This window comes from Geotrypetes seraphini, chromosome 4, assembly GCF_902459505.1.
Source record: "Geotrypetes seraphini chromosome 4, aGeoSer1.1, whole genome shotgun sequence".
In the NCBI taxonomy this organism is placed as follows: domain Eukaryota; kingdom Metazoa; phylum Chordata; class Amphibia; order Gymnophiona; family Dermophiidae; genus Geotrypetes; species Geotrypetes seraphini.
The window spans coordinates 95,881,805-95,907,523 of NC_047087.1; the positions used below are offsets into that span (position 1 = coordinate 95,881,805).

The following is a 25,719-nucleotide window of genomic DNA, read 5'->3' on the forward strand; positions in this document are numbered from 1 at the left end:
ATTAGGGCTATCCAGAAAACCTGACTGGCTGGTGGTCCTCCAGGACAGGGTTGGGAACCACTGTATTAAATCATTGCAATCCCAGTAATATTTTTTTTACTGATGTGATCCGACAGTCAGAAATATAACACTGTCTTTTCCCACAGAAGGTTCAATTTGGGCTTAGAAGATTCTATATTGTATTAACTCTGCCATCTTTCCATAGCTAAAAGACAAAGCCTGAAAGTTCAGATCAATGCAACTGATGACACCATTGCCCTGAAGTTTCTGCGTCCTAGCCCTAACATGCAATTGGAAGGCTTCATCCTGGGATATGGTAGCAATTTTTTCTCCAGTCAATATATTCCACTGCCAGACCATGGAAAATCCTATGAGACTGAAGTTGGTAAGATATTTTCTGGCTCTGTTGTTTATCCACAGTATATGCACTGTATACAGAAGTCAATTCTCTAAAGGGCGTTCAATGTTAAGTGCAAAAAATATGAATATTAAGCTAGCATTCTACAATGACAACTTTGCATGCCTTCCCTTGCATTCTATATATGGTGGCTAAAATTGCACATGCAACTAAATTGTTTAACAAGCCAATCAATGCCAATAATTGGCCACGAACAAGCAATTATTGGCACTAATTAGAATTTATGCACCCAGCTTTCTAAGTGCATTCTATAAAGTGGTGTGCATAAATTGTAATGTATAGATCTCAAAAAGGGATGCGGCCATGGGAGGGGCATGGGCAGGTTGTGGGCATTCCTAAATATTACGCTCACTCTTATATAATATGTCCAATCAGCACAGAATTTAGGTACAGGCATTTACACCAGGTTTTAGTTGGCATAAATATTCACACCTAAATTTTAATTGCAGAGCCAACTGCTATGCATATTCTATAAAACACCAAAAAGTCCAACAGAACAGAGAACTCACATGCATATTCTATAAACCATAACTCCAAAAAATAGTATTAACAAAATAACTCCAAAAAAAATATTAACAAAAAAAACCCAACCTCAAAACAACCTCCAGTTAAATAAATGCTGGGTATAATACCAAAATTCACCCTAAACTTCCAAAGAGAAAAAATTTAAGGGGCAAAGGCTAAATTATGGGATCAAGTTAGGGAACACTGACTGGACTTTGATGATCACACTCTGTTGAAATGTGTTTATTAAGGGCCCAATATTCAAAACAATTTAAATGGTCAGGAGAGGCTCCTGGGCATTTAACTTGCCTGTGTGTGACTAACTAGGCATTTTCAATGGCTACTGAAAATGTCTGGTTAGCATTCAAGCCAAAACCAGCCATTTTGGGGGTGTTTTGGGGTAGAGTAGGCACTTACCCCCCCCCCCCCTTTACTAAGCTGTGGTAGAGGTTTCTACAGCATCCTGAAGCACTATATGCTCTGATGCTGCTCCAACGCTCAACCAGGAAAGAGGGACGTTACCCAGAGGGGCTTGAGAATCCTTCAAACAGGAAAGAAGGCTATCCCCAAACCAACCCAGAGTGAAACAATGAGATTAAAATAGAAAATATTCCCATCTGTAAAATAGAAATATCAAAAGTGCAAGCGGAAGTATTTGGCCAAGTTATTTAATCAAATAAATCATGTCCAAAGTTTTCCATATCAACTCAACTAATGAACAGACTGGATATTCAAAGGATTTTAAAAGTAGAAATAATTATTCATGTACTCTCAGATATCCGCTGGGTTGATCATCAAAGATCTCAACAACCTCTTACTGCGGGATCGAATAAATCATCGAGTACCTTTGAAAAATACCAAAGTGCGCTAAGTGAATAAATAAATAAATATATAATGCACTTATCTTAGTGAGGCTTTTGGTGAAGCCGCTGTAACAAGAGGTTGTTGAGATCTTTGATGATCAACCCAGCGGATATCTGAGAGTACATGAATAATTATTTCTACTTTTAAAATCCTTTGAATATCCAGTCTGTTCATTAGTTGACTTGAGACTACCAAGACTTGGAACATTGCGTTAGTTTAGTAGCAAAGTTTTCCATATGCCAGATTACCTTTGCACTAACAGAAGGAAAATAAAATGAGATATTCAGAGGCATTGAAGGGACCACTCAGAAAAACCCAGCCTTACCGGAGCAAGAATAAATTTCTTACCAAGCACCAAGCAGTAACCAGTATCTCTGAATGACCTGAAACAGTCCAATTCAAGGTCTCTAGATTCCCATCCATTACTAATCAGTCATCACAGAAATATGTGAATGTGTTTTATTTTGTTAGCGCTGGGAGACAGAGCTAACCAGAAACTACTCTTTGTCTCAAATACAAAACTTTGCATCATGGTTTATTATTATTATGGTTTATTAAACTTGTTATACCGCTCGTTCATTTTACTGGTTCAAGTACATATAAGAACATAAGAAACGCCTTCACCGGATCAGACCCTAGGTCCATCTAGTCCGGCGACCCGCACACGCGGAGGCCAATGCTAGGTGCTCCCTGATGGAGACCTTGATTACCCGTATCCCTCAATGTGATTTGCAAGAAGGTATGCATCCAACTTGCGCTTGAATCCCAAAATGGTAGCCTCCGTCACAACCTCCTCTGGGAGGTTTACAAATTTCTTACATATTACAAAAAGAACTGTGGTTTCCATAAGCATACCCAGGAAAATATATACATGGTTTGCTCATGCATAGGATTACCAGATTTTCTGCTGTAGAAACCCAGACATATTGCCACACTTCATTCTGCCTTAGCCTCGCCCCCCCCCCCAAAACCTTGTCTTTCTTCTCCAACCTCTGGGCCGTGGCTGGAGGGCCTCCGAGCATGCACAGATACATCCATCATCCCCAGATGCTCAGAGGCCTTCCAAATGCAGCCAGAGGTTGGGGCTTTCCAAAACCCAGATAAACTACCAGGTTTTGGAAAGTCAGTCCGGGCACCCAGATAGTCCTCTAAAACAGGACATGTTTGGATTTTCCTAGCCTTACTGGGTCAGACCAATGGTCCATAAGCCCAGTAGCCCATTCTCACTGTGGCCAATCCAAGTCACTAGCACCTAGCCAAAACCCAAGGAGTAGAAATATTCCATGCTACCAATCCATGCTAACTAGTAATATTATACAGTACCGGTACTTAATTACCTCATCTACTGTCTCCAGAATCAGACTGCCTATCTTAGCAGAAAAATCCTAAACAGATAAATTCCAAGCATGCACAATTTGCAGAAATCGGTCAGGCGGTAAAGGGTCTGAATTTGACCTCTCACGTCTTCACACACTTTTACAACGTTCCTTGGACCACCAACACTTGCACTGCCTGTCATAATAAATTACCAGGGCTCCTGCATAACCTTTTACTGACTGGTACTTTGCTAATTAGTGCTGGGTTTTACTAAATGACGCTAGAAGTTTTTAGCGTGGGCCAGCAAGGTAAATATTCCCACGCTCATAGGAATTCTAAGAGCATCGAAGCATTTACTTGGTGGCCCACACTAAACATCTCTAGTGTCGTTTAGTAAAAGGAGCCCTAGATGCTGCAGAATTTCAAAAAACATATATTTAGTTCATCTCTTTCAGCACCCAATATTGCACTTAACTGGCCATGTTTTAGCTGGCTCCCTATACCCAGAAATTCAATACGGCCAGGAATTGAATTTCCAGGCAGTGCTGATCATCACCAGCTGAATGTTGGGACCTAAAACTTTGTTATGGCTTATGTATTATTGTTCTCCAATTTTATTTTATTTTGGTTAAATATTTATTAGGATTTATTACCTCTTTTTTGAAGAAATATATCCAAGACAGTGTACAGCAAGAATAAGCTGGACATAGATAATAGGCAATTACAGTTGTAAAAATAGTCAACATAACTACACATTATAGTATTGCATTTTATTTACAATGTCACTACAATATACATTGAAATATTTTAATGGACAGCAGAGGGCAGGGCTTTCCAAACTGCAGGTTGCAACCCCAAATGAGATAATAAAATATGCATGTTCCCCTAAATTTTATATATAGTGCTTAAAACTTCTGTGCTGACCAGAACGACACTTAACATAAGAATTGTCACTGCTGGGTCAGACCAGTGGTCGATCGTGCCCAGCAGTCCGTTCCCACGGCGGCCCCTAGGTCAAAGACCAGTGCCCTAACTGCGTACGTTCCGGTTCAGCAGGAACTTGTCTAACTTTGTCTTGAATCCCTGTATGTGTGACTAACATTTACACACACACGTTTAGGCCAGTGACACCCAGGCCTAAATACCTGTGCCTAAATTGTGTTTGTATTTGGTCTGTTCTATAACAGTGCATCTAACTTTTAGGAATGCCTAAGATTCACTCATGCTCCTCTCTGGCCACTTTCCCATTTGAGATTCGCACACTAGAAGTTATCCATACCATTTTATAGAATGCGCTTAAAAAGTTGTTTGATTAACTTCTAATTAGTGCCAATTCGTACTTAATTGTCATTTATTGATGCTTTTTTTTATTCTTTATTCATTTTAAAACTTTCAATAAGTGCAATACAAGATAAAAACATTTTACACTTTAAGATCACTTAATATTCTATCAGAAACTAATTCTAATCAAATATCTCACCCCCCAAAAACCCAACAATTATCTTCAGTTTTAAGAAACTATATTTATCTTTCCTTTTGTTCATTCACCTTTACACATCCATGGGGGGTGAGGGGTTGGAGGGAGGGGAATAAATATTGATGGTGACATTTGGGTAACTTTATTCTTCATTTATACTATATATTATGTTATATTATGTTATTGTTATATGTAGGAAAACTGAAAATCTTGAATGATATATATGTTACCTGTACAGATATTGGTGTAATGTATGTAATACCTACTGTTTGTTCATTTGTATGACACTGTTTTAGATTAAAAATCAATAAAGATTAAAAAAAAACAAAACAAAATTATCCCCACCCCACCCCTGCATCTTGGACGTGTATGTTCAAAGGGAAAAAGTAATATTCATTCTTTACAATATTTTGTTAATGGGTCCCAAACATCTGTAAATTTCTTAAAATGCCTCTGTTGAATAGCTATAGCACGCTCCATTTTAAAGATATGGCATAAAGAGTTCTACCAAAAATTATAACATTTATTGATGCTGATTAACTTGGTAAACAATTAAGTTGGGTATGCAAACCAGCAGTGTGTACAGATTTGTTCCCACAACTTTAGTCACTCTAAACAGAATTTGGCACAATATACAGAATTTGGGGGTTAATGAATATTTTTACGGCTATTGCTTATATTTAACGTATTCTTGTTATACGCTGCCTTGAGTGAATTTTTTTCAAAATGGTGGTAAATAAATCATAATAAATAAATAAATGTGCAATAAAGAACTTTTCTTTGTCGTAATTGCAAGGGCCATGCTTGACATGCCTCCAACACTTACTGCATTTACTGTGCATTTATGGGCTCCTTTTACTAAGGTGCGCTATCATTTTTAGCGCACGCAGGAAATTACTACGCGCTACACTGTGCGCTATGCTTCTAGAACTATCACCAGCTCAATGCTGGCAATAAGGTCTAACACGCGCGGCAATGTAGCGCGCACTATTCTACGTGTTAAATCCCCAGCGCACCTTAGTAAAAGGAGCCCTATGTTTGCCCTTTAATTGTTTTTAAGTCCAAAATTTAATTGTATTTAAGTCAAAAATTTGCTTCACTTTAGTGAAAGAGCTCCCCAGATTGAAAATCCTCCAGGGACAGGGAAATTCGTATTGTACTATTGAAAAAGGCATGAGCTAAATCCAAAACCCCTATGCTGCTACCTTGCACTGGCACACATTAAATGCATGCTATTTACTGTAGGACGCAGGTCATATTTTATGAAACATACAGCAGTGCTCTTTAGTAAATATAGGCATCTGAAAATATAAACAGGACCCGTTAAAGAAGGGGGTTGACTGTAAGACTTTGATAACAGTTTCCATTCTGAGTCCTGATTTTGCTTTCAGTTGAAGGAAGGGGACCTTCAAATCTTGGTTTACTGCATCCATCCGAGGTAGGGTTACCATATTTTACAAAGGAAAACCCTGGACACATAACCCCACACCATTCCGCCTCCAGACCCACCCCATTCTACCATAGCCCCGTTTGGTTCCGTCTCCTGGCCCCACCCAGTTCTGCCCCCCCCCCCCGCCCCCAGCAACCTCTGTTCTATGATGAGCTCCGGTAGCATTTGGAGGGCCTGGAGCATGCGTGGATGTGTGTGACGGAGTTCGTATGCGGACGGAGTTCGTTGGGGCTTTCCAAAACCCAGACAAATGCTGAGTCATGAAAAGCCCATCTGGGAGCCTGGACAGCCTTCTAAAAAGAGGACATGTCCGGGTTTTCCCAGATGTCTGGTAACCAAGGTAATCCAAGGTGGTCAGCAGTGCTGAATTTCTAAAGAAAGAAAGTACAGTAATAGGTCAGGGACCGCTTTTCCAGGATTTTCATGGTTCCTATGTTCTTCTTGTTCCTTGGTAATTGTGTGGATCCTCTGCCTCTGTTCTGTCTTCTTTTCAAGGGTGCCGGACTGTGAGGATATCAGACCTGGGGTTAGAAAAGTGGAGGCACCCTGTGTTTTAGGTGGTAGAATTTCCCACTACCATGGCAACGCCAGTGCCCAGGTCTCTCTATTCCCTGTCCATCGCCACTGTCTTCTCACTTCACTCAGTGGGTTATGGCTGGGTATGTTTTGGATTTTTACTAGGTACTGCTGCTTCCCCTCCCCACCTCTTCTCTTTTTCCAGGCAGAAGTGGCCTATTCCTAATTCAGGAAGGGAAGAAAGGGCTGAGGAACATGACCCCTACAACCCAACTGTGCTGCCCTCCCCCCCACCCCATTTAGGCTCTGAGATGGAGTGTAGTAGTTCTAATTTTTTTTTCTGAGGGAACTGCTACAGTCAGTACTGCATTTTCTAATTGAGTTTGTAGGCCAACAGTGGTGCAGACTAGAGGGTGAAGTGAAGTAAATTAACTGTCCCAGCTGCTTCTTCCAATGTGGAACCTCTCTTTCAGCAAGTGATATAGACTAGAGCAGCGGCCTCAAACTCAAACCCTTTGCAGGGCCACATTTTGGATTGGTAGGTACTTGGAGGGCCGCAGAAAAAATAGTTAATGTCTTATTACAGAAATGACAACTTTGCATGAAGTAAAACTCGCTATAGTTTGTAAATATTTCCTTAATTGCTTCTGATAATTTTAGCTATACACAGCTGAATGCAGTGCAACATGCAGAAAGTGAAGTTTAGATAGTTTGTCACTATTTTGAGGCATATACCAAGGGATCTCATTGCCACACTCTGATCAATAGTGTCATGACCCTGCATGGGAAGATAGTTGGCAACTCTCCTTAAACTCATTTGAATCCCAAGTGGCCCCAATGTAAAAAATAGTGACGATAACTGATCTAAATTACTATATGTTGCTGCCATGGTTCCACAAAGAGACAGAGATACCTTCTAGAGGTAGAGAACCAAGAATAGCAGAGAGGGTGACCTTGGACGCTCAATTTCTTTATTATATATAAAAAGACTCGTGTCGTGTTGAGTTGAGTCTTTTGATATATACTAAAAAAATTGAGCACCCAAGGTCACCTTTGCTGTTATTCTTGGCTGCCATGATTCACCAGCCCCAGAATTTTTCCCCATGGAACCTTTTTTTGAGGGATGGGAAGAGAAATGGTAGATTATTCAGACTCAGGGAAAGCAGGTTGCAGGTTTGACAATCTGCCAGATCTGGCTTCTTGATGGTCCAACTTTTTGCTCAAGCTGGCTAAGGCATGCAAGTAGTGCACCTGCAGCAGACTGCAGCAGCCTGCTGCCTGGGCTTTTTCTCCCCCTCCCCCATTAGTGACTCACCAGCATATTACTGCTGTGCTTAGATGGTTTTGGGCCAAAAAGGTTCTGGTACAAAATCATCATTAGTCACAGAGCAATTATTAGCACTTTAGGAATACACTTATAGACAGTCCCTGCATCTCAAAATTTATAATCTAATAAAGACAGATAAACAGATAAGAGACATAGATAAAACATATTGGGGGATGGGGCAATCATTGAATTAACACAGCAGTAGCAGCTGTAAGGAGTGAGGCCTCCTGAGAATCCCAGAACTGGAACAGTGAACAGAGTCCAGCTGAAGACAGGGACCACCCTACTCAATTCCATGAATCAACAGGAAAATCCTTGCCCTTGATTTTATTGTCTGCAAGCCCGAAAACTAATTTATATATGAAATGCAGAGCAAAAAGCAGATGAGATAGGGGTGGGCTTGCTGGGAGATTGTCAATACAACAATGGCCACATCGGTGTTCAGCAGGGGTGGTCAGTTGCTTTTTAAACACTGGCTCCCATGATTGAATTAAATCCAGATATTCAGCTCCAATATCTGGATAATGGGAAGCATTAATGGGGAAATTCTATAACCGGTGCCAAAATTTAGGCACTGGTAGCCACCCTACCGGTGCCTAAGTTAAATTTACAAATGCCATTAGAAATTCTGAAAACCCTCCGATGTTCAAGTGCCTACTGGTACCTAAATAAAAGATGCCGGAATCACGCCAACATAGTTGTTGCCAACTATGGATGTTGTTAACACCGGAAGTGGCTTTAGGCACTAGAAAGTATCTACATAGATGTGATTCACGGCATAGATAGGCACCAAATATAGGCCCGGAAAACCTTGCCCTACATTTCCAGCATCTATCTTACTCAGAGGCGCGATTCTGTATATAGCGCCATCGAGGGCTTGACACATGATCGGCAGCTGCTTTTTAGGTGGCCACTGATAGCGGCACTGTATAAAGAATCTAACTATAAGGGCCTGATTCTATAAACGGTACCTAACTCCACCTAACTTGTAGGTTGTCAATCAACTAGGCACCACTTACAGAATCATGCTTAGTGGCGCCTAAGTGTTCTTAAGCGTCACTAGGCATCCTTGTGGTAGGCACCGGTATATTAGGCCAGGGTCTTCCTGGCCTAATTTACTGGTTCCTAACACAGGCACCTACTCCTAAATCAACCATGCCTATTCTACACACCTAACCATGCCTATTTTTCAGGTAGGTGTCATTAGGTGCCTTAACTTAGTCATCACTAGGCACCGTGTAGAGTATTCTGCAAAACCCTAATTAACCCTCTCTTTTATAAAACTATAGCGTGGTTTATAGTGCCGGTTGTGGCGTTAACAGCTCTGACGCTCATAGGAATTCTATGAACATTGGAGATGTTACCACCACGGCTGGCGCTAAAAACCAAGCTAAGGTTTTGTAAAAGGGGGGGTAATTTTTTTTTTTTTTAATTTAAATTTGTTTAAATTTTTTCAATCAATTTTTAATGGAATGGACAATTACCATGCCAATTTTTTTTTTTTTAAATTGCAAGCGAATTTTAGTGATGCTTTGCTAGGTATCTGTGATTAGGACACCTAACGGTGCCTACCCTAAGTCTCATTTATAGAGTAAGCCCCAAAGTGTCCACATAGGCAGTTAACATAACATAACATTGTACTTATAAACCGCATAACTATAAATTCAATGCGGTGAACAAAAGATTAAAAATAACATACCATAAACATGATTTAAATTAGTTCACTAGATATTTTGAAAAAAGATGAGTTTTCAATTGAGTTCTAAAGTGCTTGTAAGAGCAAGCACTACGCAACAGTGGCCTAAATTCCCTGTCATAGAAAGCAGCCTGAAATGCTAGTGTATTGTTCCAAGGATTTCTTGCTCTTACAACCTTGAGCAGACGGAAAATTAAACAGTGCATGTGATTCTCTCCTATGTTTATGGAATGCTATGAGAAATCTATCGGTCATATAGTTTGGAGCAATACCATACGCAACTTTGTAACAAAGATAACCCAGCTTAAACAAACACACGCCTCCACTGGAAGCCACTGCAACTCACGGTAGAAAGGAGTCACATGATCATATTTCTTTAGACCATAAATTAATTTGGCCCCCATATTTTGAATCAGTCTAACCTAGCCATCTCTTTCTTGATGTCAAATAGACACTGTTACAATAAGCGAGAGGACTTAGAAGTAATGACTGAACTAAAAGTTTAAAGGCTGGAAACTCAAAATATGATTTTATGGTACGCAGCTTCCACAATGTGAAATAACCCTTCTGCACCACAGCATCTACTTACCTTTTCATGGTTAAGTGTTGATCCATAACAACTCCCAATATTTTAATCATTGGATTGATCTTATAGAGTGTTGAGTCTATAGTAATTGATGGTTCATATAAAATTCTAGGTGGAGACATAACAAAGAATTTGGTCTTATCATGATTTAGTTTGAATTTAAATTCATGCATCCATGATTCCTTCAGTTTCAGTATAGACTCAGTTATTTGGGTAATATGAGATGTAGATGTATTACAAGGAATGATGATCATAATGACATTGGCATAACTAAACAGTCTATAGCCCAGTTTGTTCAAATGAAACCCCAGAGAAGATAGATACACATTAAATAATGTGGGGGAGAGTGGAGAACCCTGAGGGACCCCGCAAGGGTATTACCAAACTATGGAAAGCTGATTGTTAGACTTAACTTGATAGTCTCAATCCAAGGATCCAAGGGCCAGTTAGTGCTGACACTCAGTGCTGTAGTAAGAGGGGGCGGAGGTGTGGACTACCCTGGGCTCTGTCTTGACAGGACATCAACTCTGGTGCCATGCCTCCTCTCCATCCCTTGCATACCTCTTGAAATATTCTCCAGTGCAAGAAGCATCTTCCACCTCCTGTTTGCGCCCGCTTCAACTCTCTTCTGACGTCACTTCCTGATCGTGCTAATCCACAATAGTTTTGGCATCAGCATGCACATCCTTTGCGCTATAAAATAGGAAATATTTTTTAGCACTAGAAATGGGCCTGGGGGTGGGGTGGGTATGCCCAGTGCTAATCGGTTAGTGCAGCTACATCATCATATGCTAATCAGTGAATATGCATTGAAAGCAGTGCATGCAAATAGATCTCCTGCATATTCATTGGGGAAATCCTGAAAACCCGACTGGAATACGGCTCTCGAGGACAGGAGTTCCCTACCCCTGCTCTAAACTATGCAGTGCAGGCATGGTAAACGCCATATCTATATATTGAGCACAGCTGCCTATATAGATAGTGGTGCTAAATATATGGATTAAGTTAAGCACCACCATTAGCAGAAGAGAGAGGGGAGATGCTGGAAATAGATGGGCGAAGGGAAGAGAATAGAGAAAGGAGATGCTAGACATGGGGTTTCCTGTTCAGTTTTTCTCTGCACATTTCTCTTTCTAATTTTGTATTTGGTAAGGCTAGATCTATGTTCTGCATATGCAACTAAGGTGAGGTATTCTGCTGACAGGTAGTTTTTGAGAATCCTGCAGTAACAGGTTCTATGGACTAATTTAATAGTTTCAATGTTGCCTTTATATATGGCTGCAGGTGGTTACAGGTGGCATGGTTATTATGAGTAAAGTAGCTCTGTATGTGAGTACTGGAACTGGCTATAATACAAAAATCATTTGGGCCTTTAGTGACCTGGCTCACTTATATCTTAGGAGCATGGAAGACCTAACTCCATATTTTTTGTTGTTATACTCTTGATTTGCCACCTTTCCCAAATCAATCAATGCAGTTTATAATCAAAGTATAAAACAAACAGTAAGGAACTACCTTATACTGTATGCTTGAATATAAACACAGATATTTAGGTCAAAAAATGGCCCCAAAATGGGGGTCTCGGTTTATATTTGAGTCCTCCTTCCCCTGATAATCCATCGATACCACCTTCAGTCCCAGTAGTATCCCTCCGCTACCGCCTCCGCCACTGCTGCCACAAGCAACCCCTCCCCCCAAACTAGCAAAGTTCTCCCACCATCAGCAGCACCACCCCCTCCACAGGTAGACTTCCCCTGCTGTCAGCATGCCACCCTACAAACCAGCAGCATTCCCCCACCACCTTCCATGCCCCCAAAACAGGCACAGCTCACCCTCTTGACTAACTCCCCTATCAAACCCAGTGGAAGGACCCCCAGGGCACCTAAGATCTTCCACAATTATACCAAACAGACAGATTTCTAAGAAATCTGCATACCAACCAACAACACAGCTACCTACATTTCTAATGAATGAGTCAACAGTAGCAGCAGTCTTATTACTTCCAAATTGGACACAACTCCCTACAAAGATCTCATGATACAAAAGAAGTAATTATCACCTAATGAGAAGATCCTAGTTATGGGATCTCTTCCTGCCACACCAAAGAGTTGATCTATTTCCTGGTGAGCTTATTGCTCCGAAGCAATGCAGGAGCTACAAGGGACTGCTCTGTTATGTCCATGACAGTCACCTCTATGAATGTCTCATCTTCTCCAGGTCTGTCACTACGAACTAGAAGCGCTTTTCATTAGGCTCGTATACGTGACTCTCCCAATAACAGGAAGGACTTGTACATGTAACATTTGCTTCAAAATACCAGGCAGAAGTTCATCTCACTGCTCCTTGTATCTTTTTGTTTTTAATTAATTATAAAAGTTTAAGCCCCTTAAATGTATTTGATTTATTATTGTTTACTGCATCTGACTATGACCTATAAATAATCTTCTTTTTCTTTTTACTTAGAAGAGTTTTATTAGCTTTCAGAATCACAGTTGCTTATGGGGTTTTTTTTTTATTATTACTTAGAAGAGTTTCATTCCTTACTTCTCGTAATATTAATTGTTTTAAACTTAACTTTCCATCAGTGCAAAATGTCTGCTGAAAACATTTTGATGAATCTACATTTGCTTACTACGCAGCTTTTGTCTGAAACAATCTACCTTTGCAAATTAGACAAATTAACTCTTGCATTCAGTTCAGGAAGAAATTGAAAACTTATTTGTTACAAAAAAAAAAAAACCTTTGCCCCCATCCCCTTTTATCAAGCTGCGCTAGAGGTTCTTCTAGCGAGCCGGGGTGGTAAATTCTTTGACACTCATAGAATTCCTATGAGCGTCAGAGCACTTACCTCAACAGCACGTGCTAAAAACCTCTAGTGCAGCCTGATAACATACTTATACAAGGTCCAGAAACAGGAATAATGAGTGAAGTGATTAAATTTGCTGATGACACAAAGTTATTAAAAGTTGTTAAATCACAAGACAATTGTGAAATATTGAAAGAAGACCTTACACGATAAGGAGGCTGGGCATCAAAATGGCAGATGACTTTTAATGTGAGCAAGTGCAAAGTGGCACATATAGAAAAGAAGAACCCAAACTATAGCTACATGATGTTATTAATTATTAAGAAAGAAATGGAGGACGATACTGAGAATATTATCATGCCACTCCATTGTGTGCCTGCATCTCAAATATCGTGTGCAATTTTGGTCACTGCATCTCAAAAAAAGATATAGCAGAATTGGAAAAGGTACAGAGAAGGATGACGAAAATGTTAACAGGAAAGGCTAAAGATGTTAAGGTTCTTCAGCTTGGAATAGAGACCGTTGAGGGGAGATATGATAGAGGTCTATACTATCCTGAGTGGAGTGGGACGGGTGGATGTGAATCGCATGTTTATTCTTTCCTAATCTTTTTTATTTCCAAGGAGGTACCAGTCTGATGCTAAGCTTGCCTAGCTTCTCAGATCAATCCTGATTCTGTCTTTGGTCCCCCAACAAATAAATTCTTTATGTCCTTTTCGTCCCACCATCCCAGGCAGTGACTAAGAAGCCGCCTAGCCCATGTCTCCTAATCCTTGTATTTTTGGAGATATGCAAATGTGAAACACCACCTTTAGTAAAGTGGGCTAGGCGGCTGCTTAGTCACTGCCTGGGATGGTGGGACCATAAGGACAAATAATTTATTCGTTAGGGACCAAGGACAGGAGTAGGAATGATCTGAGAAAACAGGCAAGCTTAGCATCAGACTGGTACCTCCTTGGAAATAAAATAATCCACACCAAGTTTTATCATGAACCAAACAACTTTACTATTGCTTTTAATTGATGAAGCAACTCCAAAAACAGTTCTTTACATGTACCAACTATTTATACAGTTCTCCTTCTTCTCTCTAGCACAGAAATACTGTACTTTTTAAAAGATGTTATAATAAAGTTCTTTTAGATACAGATGTTACAATCTATTTTATAGTACAATGATGGAAAACCACGGCCAGCTTGATGATAACTTCCAGTGGTCAGATATAAATGATCTGCTACCTGCATTTAGTTTTGCTGGAACAGTGAAAGAAAATCTCTCTCTGCCTTAGATGAAACCAGTCCTTTGCTGGAAAAAAAAAGGACTGTAGGGATGATGCTTGAATAAATCTCCTTCTCCTTTCCTTGGGTTTCTCTGGAATGTAGTGGTTCCCCATACCACCACACAATGCCAGACAGCAACTTGTTCAGTTCTGGTTCTAGTCCTAGGAAATCCTGAATACTTGGTCCAAAAACAAGTGCCTTTGTTTACCCTCCCATGGGGGTATAGGCAGGCTGATTCCAAAAACTGCAAAACAGTGACAAGCGTGGTAGAAATTAAAAAAATAGAGGCTCTTTCTGTAAGATGTAAGGTTAGCGGCAGGAGCGTACCAAAGACAATTTTGGCAAGCACAGCAGGAGCTTAAATTACTTTGGGGTGTTCCTTCTGCCATCCCTCCTTTACTTCATAGGGTTACCATATGGCAGCGGGATGAATTGAGACATCCAGGTTTTACATCCATTGAAAGCAATGGAAGTAAAACTCAGATGTCTCAATCTGTCCTACATTTTCTGGAGCCATATGGTAACACAGGCCCTGGCTAAACAACTCTTGCCTCAGCAATAATCTTGCCAGCTGCTCCTTTCAACTGGACTGGTGCCACTAATTCCACTGCAAAGTGGGACGCTCCAGATGCATGCTGGCACTGCATAGATACTAAAATCAGAGAGAATCTACTCCTGATATGTGATGTGTGTGACACAGAAATTACTTGTTCTCTGATTTGGATTCCTGAACAGTGCTGGTGGCTAGTGATTTTACTAGTGGTGTGCTTGATATGGTTCTTTATCATTTTTGTGAGCGATTTTATATACGGTAAATCTCTATGACCCTATTTAGAGTACTGTGTGCAATTCTGGAGACTGCAGTTTCAAAAAGGTATAAACAGAGAGCGAATACAAAATAATTAATAGTCTTTGTCTTAAAGCATATAGGGATAGACTTAAAGATCTCAATATATAGTACTTTGGAAGAAAGGTGCCAGAGAGAAGGAATGAGGAGACATATGATGAAGGTGAAAGGTGCTATACACAGGAGTATTTTAAAGAAATACTTCTTTACAGAAAGAGTGGTGGAAGCATGGAACATCCTCCTGGTAGAATTCAAGAGGGCATGGGAAAGACATATTGGATCTCTGAAGGAGAGGAAGGGATAGTATATCATATTGATGGACAGACTAGATGGGTTATGTGGTCCTTATCTATCATTATTTTCTCTGTTTCTAATTTCATAATTTTGTAATAAACTTAGTTGTTTGATTCCTGTCAGTTTGCTGTTTTCTATGATTCCCAACACCTTACATTCTGATTGCAGTTCTGGTGCCAGGGGGGTGGGGCGCCATCTCATTTCTCACCTCAGACAACAGATTGCCTTGAGATGCCCCTAGTTCCACAAGAGGATACATTGTCCAGGAAAAAGGATATAGATGTTGTCATTGATGATATATTGAAACCCTCTGCTCAGTGTGCAGCAGCGGCTACTAAAGCAAATAAAATATTAGGAATTATTAGGAAGGAATGGAGAACAAAACCGAGAATATTATAATGCCTTTGTATTGCTCCATGGATAAGAGCACCTCAAATATTCTGTTCTACTTTGGTCCAGAGGTGTACCAAGGGGGGCGGTCCGCCCGGTTGCAAGCCCTGAGGGGGTGCTCCCGGCCTTGAAGTCACTGGGGTCTGGTTCCCCCCCCCCCCCCGGCGTCTGGTTCCATCTCGACGTCCGGTTCTCCCCCCTGGCGTCTGGCATCCGGATTCCTCCCCTGGCCTCCCCGCACCATTTACCGTAGAGAAGCAGCCTGCAGCAAGATCGTGATGCCAGCGATCTTTGCGCTGCTTCGGTGCTGTTTCCCCCACCGCGGTCCCGCCCCTCCTCTGACATCAGAGGGGGGGCGGGACTGCGGCAGAGGAAACACCACTGAAGCAGCACAAAGATCGCGGGCATTGCGATCTTGCTGCAGGCTGCTTCTCTACGTTAAATGGTGCAGGGAGGCCAGGGGGGATGAGCGGTCCTTCGGGGTGGGGGGCAAGTGGTCCTTCAGGGTGGGGCAGCAGGCCTTCAAGGTGGGGCGGGCAGGTAGACCTTCAGGGGGGATGCAGGCCTTCAAGGAGGGGGACAAGCCTTCATGGGGGGAGACAGGCTTTCAGGGAGCCATGCCTTCAAGGGGGACAGGCAGGCCTTCAAGGGGGGACAGGCCTTCAAGGGGGGGACAGGCAGGCAGGCCTTCAAGGGGGGAACAGGCCTTCAAGGGGAGACAGGCTTTCAAGGGGAACAGGCAGGCAGGCCTTCAAGGGGTTACAGGCCTTCAATGGGGGGAAAGGCCTTCAAGAGGGACAGGCAGGCAGGAGACAAGGGAGGGGACAGGCCTTCAAGGGGGACAGGCCTTCAAGGAGGGGGACAGGCCTTCAAGGGTGGGATGCAGACCTTTACGGGGGGACAGGCCTTTAGGGGAGGGGGGCCCTGGTGTAGAAGTACATAGAGGGAAGGGGGGGTTCAAAGAGACATGCATATGCCAGATTTTGTGGGGGAAAGAAATAATGGGTCTGAAAATAGAGGAGAGAGAGAGAGATGATGGACCATGGGATTTAGGGAGAGAAGGAACAGAAAAGGAGAGAAGTTGGACACAAGGAATGGTGTGGAGGGGGGGGATAGAGATACTGAATAGGAGGGTAGTTGGGAAAAAAAGGGAGAGATGGTGGGGAAGGAGGGTGAGATGCCGGATGAAAGGGTAGTTAAGAAAAGATGGATCTGTGGAGGGAGACGAAAAAAAGGAAAGATGCCAGACCTCCTGGGGAGGGAAGGCAAACGGAAGGGGAGGACAGAGATGGCAGATTGATGGTTAGCATGCAGAAAGAAGAAAGAAAGTGACCATGGCAAGCAAGTTATTAGAAGACAACCAGAGCCTTGGACCAAAAAGATTTTAAAAAATAACCAAGACAACAAAAGGTAGAAAAACTAATTTTATTTTCTGTTTTGTGATTACAATATGTCAGATGTGAAATGTGTATCCTGCCAGAGCTGGTGGTAGACTGCAAACGTGAGCTAGGATTTAACAGAAAGAGGAAAAGTCTTTTTATATCCACTTAGAACTGCAAGGTAAAGGCGGAATATAAGTCACTAATGTAATGTAATATTTATTTACACCACAGCGCCAGTGTGGTTAGGAGAAGCCAAAAGGAGGTGAAAAAGCTATAAAATAAACCCACCAGGATGTTTGAAAAAAACACCCAATTGGACAGGAAAATCGAATTGAAAAACCAATTCAATAGGCTGAATCGAAATTTTTTTTTCCTGAATCGGGCAGCACTAGTCTTAGACTTTAGGACCTGGGATTGGGGAGAGATGGCATCCCCAGTACTTTATAATGCAAGTGAAATGAGGATTTGGTCAGACTTTTGAAGGGTCTGCAGAAGAAAAATATTGTATAGGCCGGGGACATGAGACAGCAGGAAATGGGAACTTTTCTTCCTTCTATTTTTGTGAATGGCAAGGCTGAAGATGTCAGAGAGTTCAGTTAAAATATGTGCTTTATAAGAAAATATAATAATGTGTTTTATAAAGTTTATAAGCATTGCTGGCCTACCCGGTGAGGTGTTCCTAGTGGTGGTGGTGGTGGCAGCTTGTCAAGGTGTTGAGAGGAAGAAGTGGTCTGGGAAATTCTGCTGAGCAAACTCCAGGCCCATTTCCACCCCCCAGTTAGTCCACTCCACTCAACTGGTTCACACACTGAGTGGGTCTTTGGGTGTTGTGCCTGGGTAGTAGTTTGTCAGTATCTCCTTGTGGTCCAAGGAAGGAAACTTTGTTAACCTTAGCATTGACCTTCAGAATATGTTTGTAACAGCGCTGCTTGTGTGGCATTAGGCTATGTAGTGATCGAAAGAAAAAAACAGACCTTTGCACATTTTTGAACTATATGTTGGGTGTATGAGGAGATTCACATTTCCTGCACAGCTAAGTCTGTGTGAAGTTACCTTGTGCTGTATTTGACATCTAGCAAGGTCTCTGTTTGGAAGGAAAGATCTAAGCTTAAAAATTAAGTGGCCAGAAGTTATGGTAAAAGCAGATAGCGTATCTGGTTTTAAGAAAGATTTGGACAAATTCCTGGAGGAAAAGTCCATAGTCTGTTATTAAGATATGGGAGAAATGTCTGCTTGCCCTGGATCGGTAGCATGGAATGTTGCTACTCTTTGGGTTTTGACCAGGTACTAGTGACCTGGATTGGCTTCCATGAGAATGGGTTACTGGGCATGATGGACCATTGGTCTGACCCAGTTAGGCTATTCTTATGTTATGTTCTCATCTGTAGGGGCTTTTGTTTTCACTTCTTATTTTAATGTATTTTTTTTCTGGGAACTTATCAGTGTTTCTTATAGTGGGAACAAAAATGGAAGAGAATTAATGTGTGTAGAATGGGGGGGGGGTAACTAATTTCTTCAGCTAAATAATTCAATCCACCTCAACCAGACATAGGAGAACTCACGCACCATTCACACACCCTCCCACCAAAAACGTCAAAAGAAAAAAAAACTGTTCGACAACCTCCTAGCCATTCGAGCTGCAACACTCGACCCCCAACTCTACAACCTATTGACCTCGACCATAGACTACAAAACCTTCAAAAAAGAAATAAAAACCCTTCTATTAAAAAAAACATAACACCGAACTAACACAATCAGAACTGTCCCAAGCATCACCTGCAATTACTCCATATGTACTTCTGATGTCATGACAATTCAGACATAATTTATGTTATGTTATGTTTGGAATAAAGGTTACATATATGAGGTTCAATAAAAGAAAATTTTCACTGCCTGTTTCTATTCTGACCATTTATTCTATTTCATGGTTATTACAAAAAAATATTTTTTTACATGGGGGGTGTCAAAAAATGATGGACCCCGGGTGCCACATACCCTAGGTATGCCACTGCTTTGGTTATCACATCTCAAAAAAGATTTAGCTGAATTAGAAAAGATACCGAAAATGACAAAGGCGATGGGATGACTTCCCTACTGGAAAAGGCTAGGGCTCTTCAGCTTAGAGAAGAGATGGCTGAGGGGAGTTATGAAAGGTCTATGTGGAGTGGAATGGGTAGATGTAAATCATTTGTTTACTCTTTCCAAAAATGCAAGGACCAAGGGGCATGCAAAGAAACTACTAGGAAATAAATCAAAGAAAATATTTCTTCACTCAACATTATTATTATTAGCTATTTTTTTATATACCACCTATCAGTGGAAGTTGTCTAAGTGGTTTTTACATTCAGGCATGTAATTTACATTCTGAAATTATTTACCAGACAATGTAGTAAAAGCAATTAGCATAATACAGTTTAAAACAGTTTGGGAGAAGTTCCTAAAAGAAAAGTACATGAACCATTATTAAGATGTACTTGGGATAAGCAGCATTAAAATCTGTTTTATTCTTTTTGTCCACTTTTGGAAAAAGGATACTGGACTTGATGGACATTCATTATGGCAATGCTTATGTTCTTAATATATTTAAAGCTGGAGCCCAGATATGGCCTGGCATTGAATATCTATGCTTAATTCAGCTCACAGCTGTCAGCTGCTTAAAAACTTCTGACTGCTATGGAATGACTATCAGGCCCTTAGTAACCTACCTTGAGCTTTATTTGGAAAGGTAGGCTGAGGGGAGTGGTGTAGAATGGGTACAAGTGGATCAATTTTTTACTCCGTCAAAAATGACAAAGAGTAGAGGACATTCAAAGATACAGGGAAATACTTTTAATACCAATAGGAAGAAATATTTTTTCACTCAGCTCTCGAACATGTTGCCAGAGGTTGTGGTAAGAGCGGTTAACGTAGATGATTTTAAGAAAGGTTTGGACAATTTCCTAGAGAAAAAGTACATAGTCTGTTATTGAGACAGACATGGGGGAAGCCACTGCTTGCCCTGGAGCAATAGCATAGAATATTACTACTATTTGGGTTTTTGCCAGGTACTAGTGACCTGGATTGGCCACCGCGAAGATGGGCTACAGGCTAGATGGACCATTGGTCTAACCCAGTAAGGCTGTTCTTATGTTCTTAAATCCAAAATATAACTACTCCAAGTACACTATGGACATAGTAAATAGAAAAATAAAAGGAAGAAGAAGAAACAAGGGCAAGAAAAGAAATAAACATTGAAAATGGATACGAGCAACTAAGGGATTGCTTGCTGTGTGGTTTCTGTTCACAGAGAGCTTGTGTGTGAGAGGAAGTGAGGGGTGTTGAATACTGTATATACAGTACTCCCCCGATATTCATAGGGGTTCCGTTCCAGGAACCCCCGCAAATGTTGTGTTTTTAAAAAAAATCTTTATTAAATTTCCAAATTACCATTGTGCAAACAATATACATAATATTACCCGAAATGCACATTAAACTTATAGACATTAATGCGCAACTATTTCCTCCCCCCCCCCACACACCAAATAACCAGAAAAAGTACATACCTACAGGAAACCATCCATACATTCCCCGAATGAAATTCTAATGTAAAACCCTCCCCCCTCCCACCCTCCCTGGATGTGTATGCTTAAGGGTCAATAAAATAAAATCAGTTATCATTCCGTACAGAACTTAGTCAATGGTTCCCAAACATCCATAAATTTCTTATACTGTCCCTGCTGTACGGCCATCGAGCGTTCCATTTTAAAAGTATAACAGAGAGATTCCCACCAGAATGTGTAATTTAACCTATCCCAGTTCTTCCAATTCTTCAAAATGAGTTGAATGGCTACACCTGTCATTATAAAGAGAAGTTTATTATTTTAACATATGAAAAGCCAATCTTTGGTTATTTGAAGAATGTCTTTGAGCAACAAAACCCGTTTGGTGCATACCAATGATATAAGGGAGAGCCTTGGCCAATCGTAAAGACAATAACTTAGCCAAAAGTTTGCCATCTACATTAATCAAAGAAATAGGCCTGTAATTTGAAACTAATGTAGGATCTTTATATTGCTTCGGCAAAACTATAGTTAAAGATTCTGCCATAGTACCTGTAATGCCACCTCTAATCAATTGAGCCTGATATAGATAAGAGATGGGATAAGAGTATAATTTGGAATGATTTATAAAACTCTACAGCAAATCCATCACCACCTGGAGCGGATCCAACTCTAAGGGACTTCAACGCTGTTTGAAGCTCTTTCAGTGATAAAGGTGCCTCGAGACTTCTTTTTATATGCTCTGGAATTTTTGGTCCTTTGATTAATTTTTAAAAACTCTAAACCCTCAAGTTCCTTGTTTGAATAAAGCTCAGAAAAATACAAGGCTTTATAAAAATTAAAAAATTGTTTTAAAGTACCTTGGATTACGAGTATAATCCGTTCCAGGAGCATGCTCGTAATCCAAAATGCTCGTTTATCAAAGCGAGTTTCCCCATAGGAAATAATGGAAACTCGCTTTGATGCGTTCCCCCCCCCCCCCCCCCCCCGAGAACCGGAATTTCTCCCCTCGAAGGCCCCCCCTGCGATCAGGCACCCCCCCTGCGATCAGGCCCCCCCCCCGACACGATCAGACCCCCCCCGACACGATCCGACATCCCCCCCGACACAATTGGGCACCCCCCTGCTGCTTCTTACCCTCATTTGGGCACTCTAGAAGATCGGCCCTCGTCTGCTGGGCCTTGAGCATCTGAGCATGCTCTAGGCCTGCGAGTTCACGTTCACGTTCAGAACGTGAACTCGCAGGCCTTGAGCATGCTCAGATGCTCAAGGCCCAGCACACGATGGCTGATCTTCTAGAGTGCCCAAATGAGGGTAAGAAGCAGTTGGAACCCAAGCACAGTACCGGGTAAAGCTTTGGATTCTCGCCCAGAAATAGCTAAGAAGAAAAAAAAAAAAAATTTAAATTGAATCAGGTTGGGCAGACTGGATGGACCATTTGGGTCTTTATCTGCCGTCATCTACTATGTTACTATGTTACTATGTTATCTTCAAGAGTGCCCAGATGAGGGTAAGAAGCGGCAGGGGGGTGTCCAATTGTGTCGGGGGGGTGCCCAATTGTGTCGGGGGGGTCGGATCGTGGCGGGGGGGGGTGCCCAATCGTGTCAGGGGGGTGCCGGTTCGAGACAGGGGGGGTGCCGGATCGCAGGGGGGAGGTGCCGGATTGCGGGGAGGTGCTCGTAAATTAAGCCATGCTCGGTTTCCGAGGCACCGATTTTGCAAATGTTTTGCTCGTCTTGCAAAACACTCACAAACCGGTGCACTCGTAAACCGAGGTACCACTGTATCTCCAATTTGAGGATGTTTCACCCTTCTCATCTTTAACTGCCACAATCTTTAAATTTCTTTTTTTTTTGCTTTAAGATGGTTAGCCAATAATCTTCCCGCTTTATCCGAGTTTCCACAGTACAGAGCCTGTTGATAAAACGAATACGGTTTTTAGCGGGGGAGACAGGAGAGGGCAGCCGGAGAGGCAGGAGAGAGCAGCCAGAGCACCGGCGAGTGAAGGAAATCACTCGCGGTATGTTCCAACCGCCTCTTCCTGCACTAAAGTCGGGTCTCACCAATCAGGAGCTGCGTGTCAAAGCAGCTGCTGGTTGGTGAGGCCTGACTGGAGGGCAGTACACCAGGGATGGGAGAACCCACTGCCCTTTGTCCCCTTCTCCTTCCTGCTTCCCACCCCCAACATTCTTCTTCCCACTAGAATTTACCAGGGCAAAAATCTGTCTTGGAAGCAGTGGCGTAGCAAGGGTGAGTGGCGCCCCTCCCTGCCCTCTTCTCTGCTTCTCCTGCCGCATGGCCTCCTTCCCTTCCCCCATACCTTTTTAATTTTCCAGGCACGAGCAACATTGCAAACTTGCTGCCCGCATCATGTCAGCTATCCCTCTGACGTTACTTCCTAGGCGGGGGTCTGGAAGTGACATCGGAGAGAGGTGACACTGATGGGGGCAGCAAGTTCATAATGCTGCTCGTGCAGGGAAAATTCAAGAGGTATGAGGGAAGGAAAGGAGTGCGTGTGCATGGCAGGGGGGCAGGAAGGAGTGCGGGGCGGAGAGGAGGATGGTTTCCGGCGCCCTGACCATGACCACGCACAGGGAAGACGCCCCCCCCCCCTTACTACGCCACCATTTGGAAGCCATTCAATTAACACATTTGACCGGGATCCTTCTGAAAGTTTTAGTCCTTGGAATGTGCCTCAATCCTGCTCTGCTCTTCTCAATATTTCTGGGTTTTCCTCTACTATTCTCTGATAGAATTATATTATAGAGGCTGATATTCATTCCATGATGATCAGCAGTTTTTAAGCTACTGACAACTGCTGGCAGAATTAAGCCAGGATCTTCAGTGGCAGGCCATGTCCAAGCATCGGCACCGAATATCCAGACCAACTACTGACCTAGAAGTTATGAGGGGGCCAGTTGATAGCCTCAGATTCTCTAACTTGTGCCGATTTTGTAGGCGCCAGTAGGACCCAAGCTCAGTAAAAAAACATTATTTAAGTGATTTTTTTAACTGAGTTTCTAGGTGCCTAAAACATTGGCACCGGAATCATGCCTCCATAGGCGCTTTAGGCCACCCTAACACCATTGCGGGCATGGCTAACGCTGGAATTGGCATTAGGTGGCCTAAAGTGCCTACGATGAAGTGCGATTCAAATCAAAGGTAGGTGCCGGAAATGTAGGCCTGGAAAACCCTGGCTTACATTTCCGGTGCCTACCTTTGCCAGAGGCATGATTCTGTACATGGCGCCATAATGTGAATGACACGTGATCAGCGGCTGCTTTTAAGATGGTTGCCAACAACGACACTGGTTACAGAATCCAGGCCTCAGTGCCAACACCTGCATACCTAGATAGTTAAAGAGAGGACTGCCATTTGTGCTGTCCTATCTGAATCGATTTTTCACCCTTTCAAAAAAGTACAAAAACCAGAGGACACTGAATGAAATGACATGGGAATAAATCGGAGGAAATATGTTTTTACTTAAAGAATAGTTAAGCTCTGGAACTCAATGCCAGAGTATGTGGTTACAGCAGTTTGCTTAGCTAGGTTTAAGAAAGGTTTAGACAAGTTCCTGGAGGAAAAGTCCATAATTTGCTATTGAGACAGGCATGAGGGAATACACTGCTTGCCCTGGATCAGTAGCATGGAATGTTGCTACTATTTGTGTTTTTGCCAAGTACTGTGACCTGGATTGGCCACTGTTGGAAACAGGAAATTGGAATAGATGGATTATTGGTCTAACCCTGTAAAGCTTTTCTTATGTCCACTTATTTATGCGGGTACCAGTCGCTGTATAGGCTGGTGGCCGCATAATCAATGCCTTCTCCCTGACTTCAGCCACAGACCGCACTGACACTAACTGGGCAGTGCCATGGTAGTCAGAGTCAATATTCAACAATATTACCCAGTTAAGTGGCCTTAAATCGCAATGGCTGGGATGCCGAGTGTAATTTAACCTGGCAGGAACCTCTCCTGCTCAGTTATACAGTAGACTCTCTGTTAACTGGAATTTAAGCAACCAGAACTCTCAAGCAACCGGCAAAAAAAAACAACAACAACAACAAAGAAATATTTCTTTAAATAAAAATGACAATAAAATCAACTTCTGACAGAAATTTAAGTGTAAACTTGGCATGCCACACCTGAGTACGCCCACACTGTGCCTATCACAAGTCCAGTTTACCTGGAACAGTTTATGGTATGGCACAGTATGGGGTATAGTATTAGTTAAGCCTATTTTTAATAGTAACTCTCAAGCAACCAGAAACTACATTTATCCGACATCTACCAATCCCCATGGGTGCCGGTTAACTGAGAGTCTACTGTACTGTTTTGAATATCAGCCCTATAATTGTTATTATTAACATCTGGATTTGCAGAATAGTTTTCATCAAAGCAGAAACTTAGCATATATTACAGTACTTGGGGAAGCCTAGATGTAGCCTCTTTTAGTATTGCTGGCTCATTCCATTAATTCAGTTCTAGTTGAGTAAATTTAAGATGGGGAGGGAGAAGTTGATTTGGCCAAAGCCACGTGTAGCTTTGTGTTCCAAGCTCTCAGAATTGAGCTCACATCCCTGGAGTCCTTCTGACTCATATTGTAGTTCTGATGTTGAAGAGATTTTCCTATTCTGTCATGACAACAACTTTAGAGAGTAAGACCCACTTTCCAAAAATTTTGCTCAGAGAAGTGAAACTCTGAAGAGGGGGAGGTAACCCCCTCTTGGGACAAGAGTTTACCATCCAGTCATTGCACCATTAATATAAAAACAGGTCACTCTCTGAGGTTTAAAAGGCTTATAACTTTGTATGAATGTTAATATTAATGATGTTTCAATTTATAAAAAATTTTGCATTCAGGTTGTCACTGGAATGTTAGGTAAACCTCACTTAGCTTTTAAGGAGGGGTTCAACAGGGTCCCAAGCAGCCCCGTTTCAGCGTCTGCTGCAGGAGACCCCACCAGCTATAATACCTAGTCAGTTTCTTGATTGCAGCCAAACCACTTCACTGACTCCTATTATAGGA

At 42.0% G+C, this 25,719-nt stretch overlaps 1 protein-coding gene across 50 annotated transcripts in view; it reads left to right on the forward strand.

Annotated features, from left to right (window-relative positions):
- The window catches only part of ABI3BP (ABI family member 3 binding protein), a 433,553-nt gene that overhangs the window by 72,935 nt on the left and 334,899 nt on the right, over window positions 1-25,719 (forward strand). For all 50 annotated transcript variants that reach the window (XM_033942670.1, XM_033942663.1, XM_033942658.1 and 47 more), the window contains exon 2: window positions 206-385. In XM_033942670.1, coding sequence (XP_033798561.1) covers window positions 206-385 — 180 coding nt within the window. The remainder of the gene's footprint in view (window positions 1-205; window positions 386-25,719) is intronic.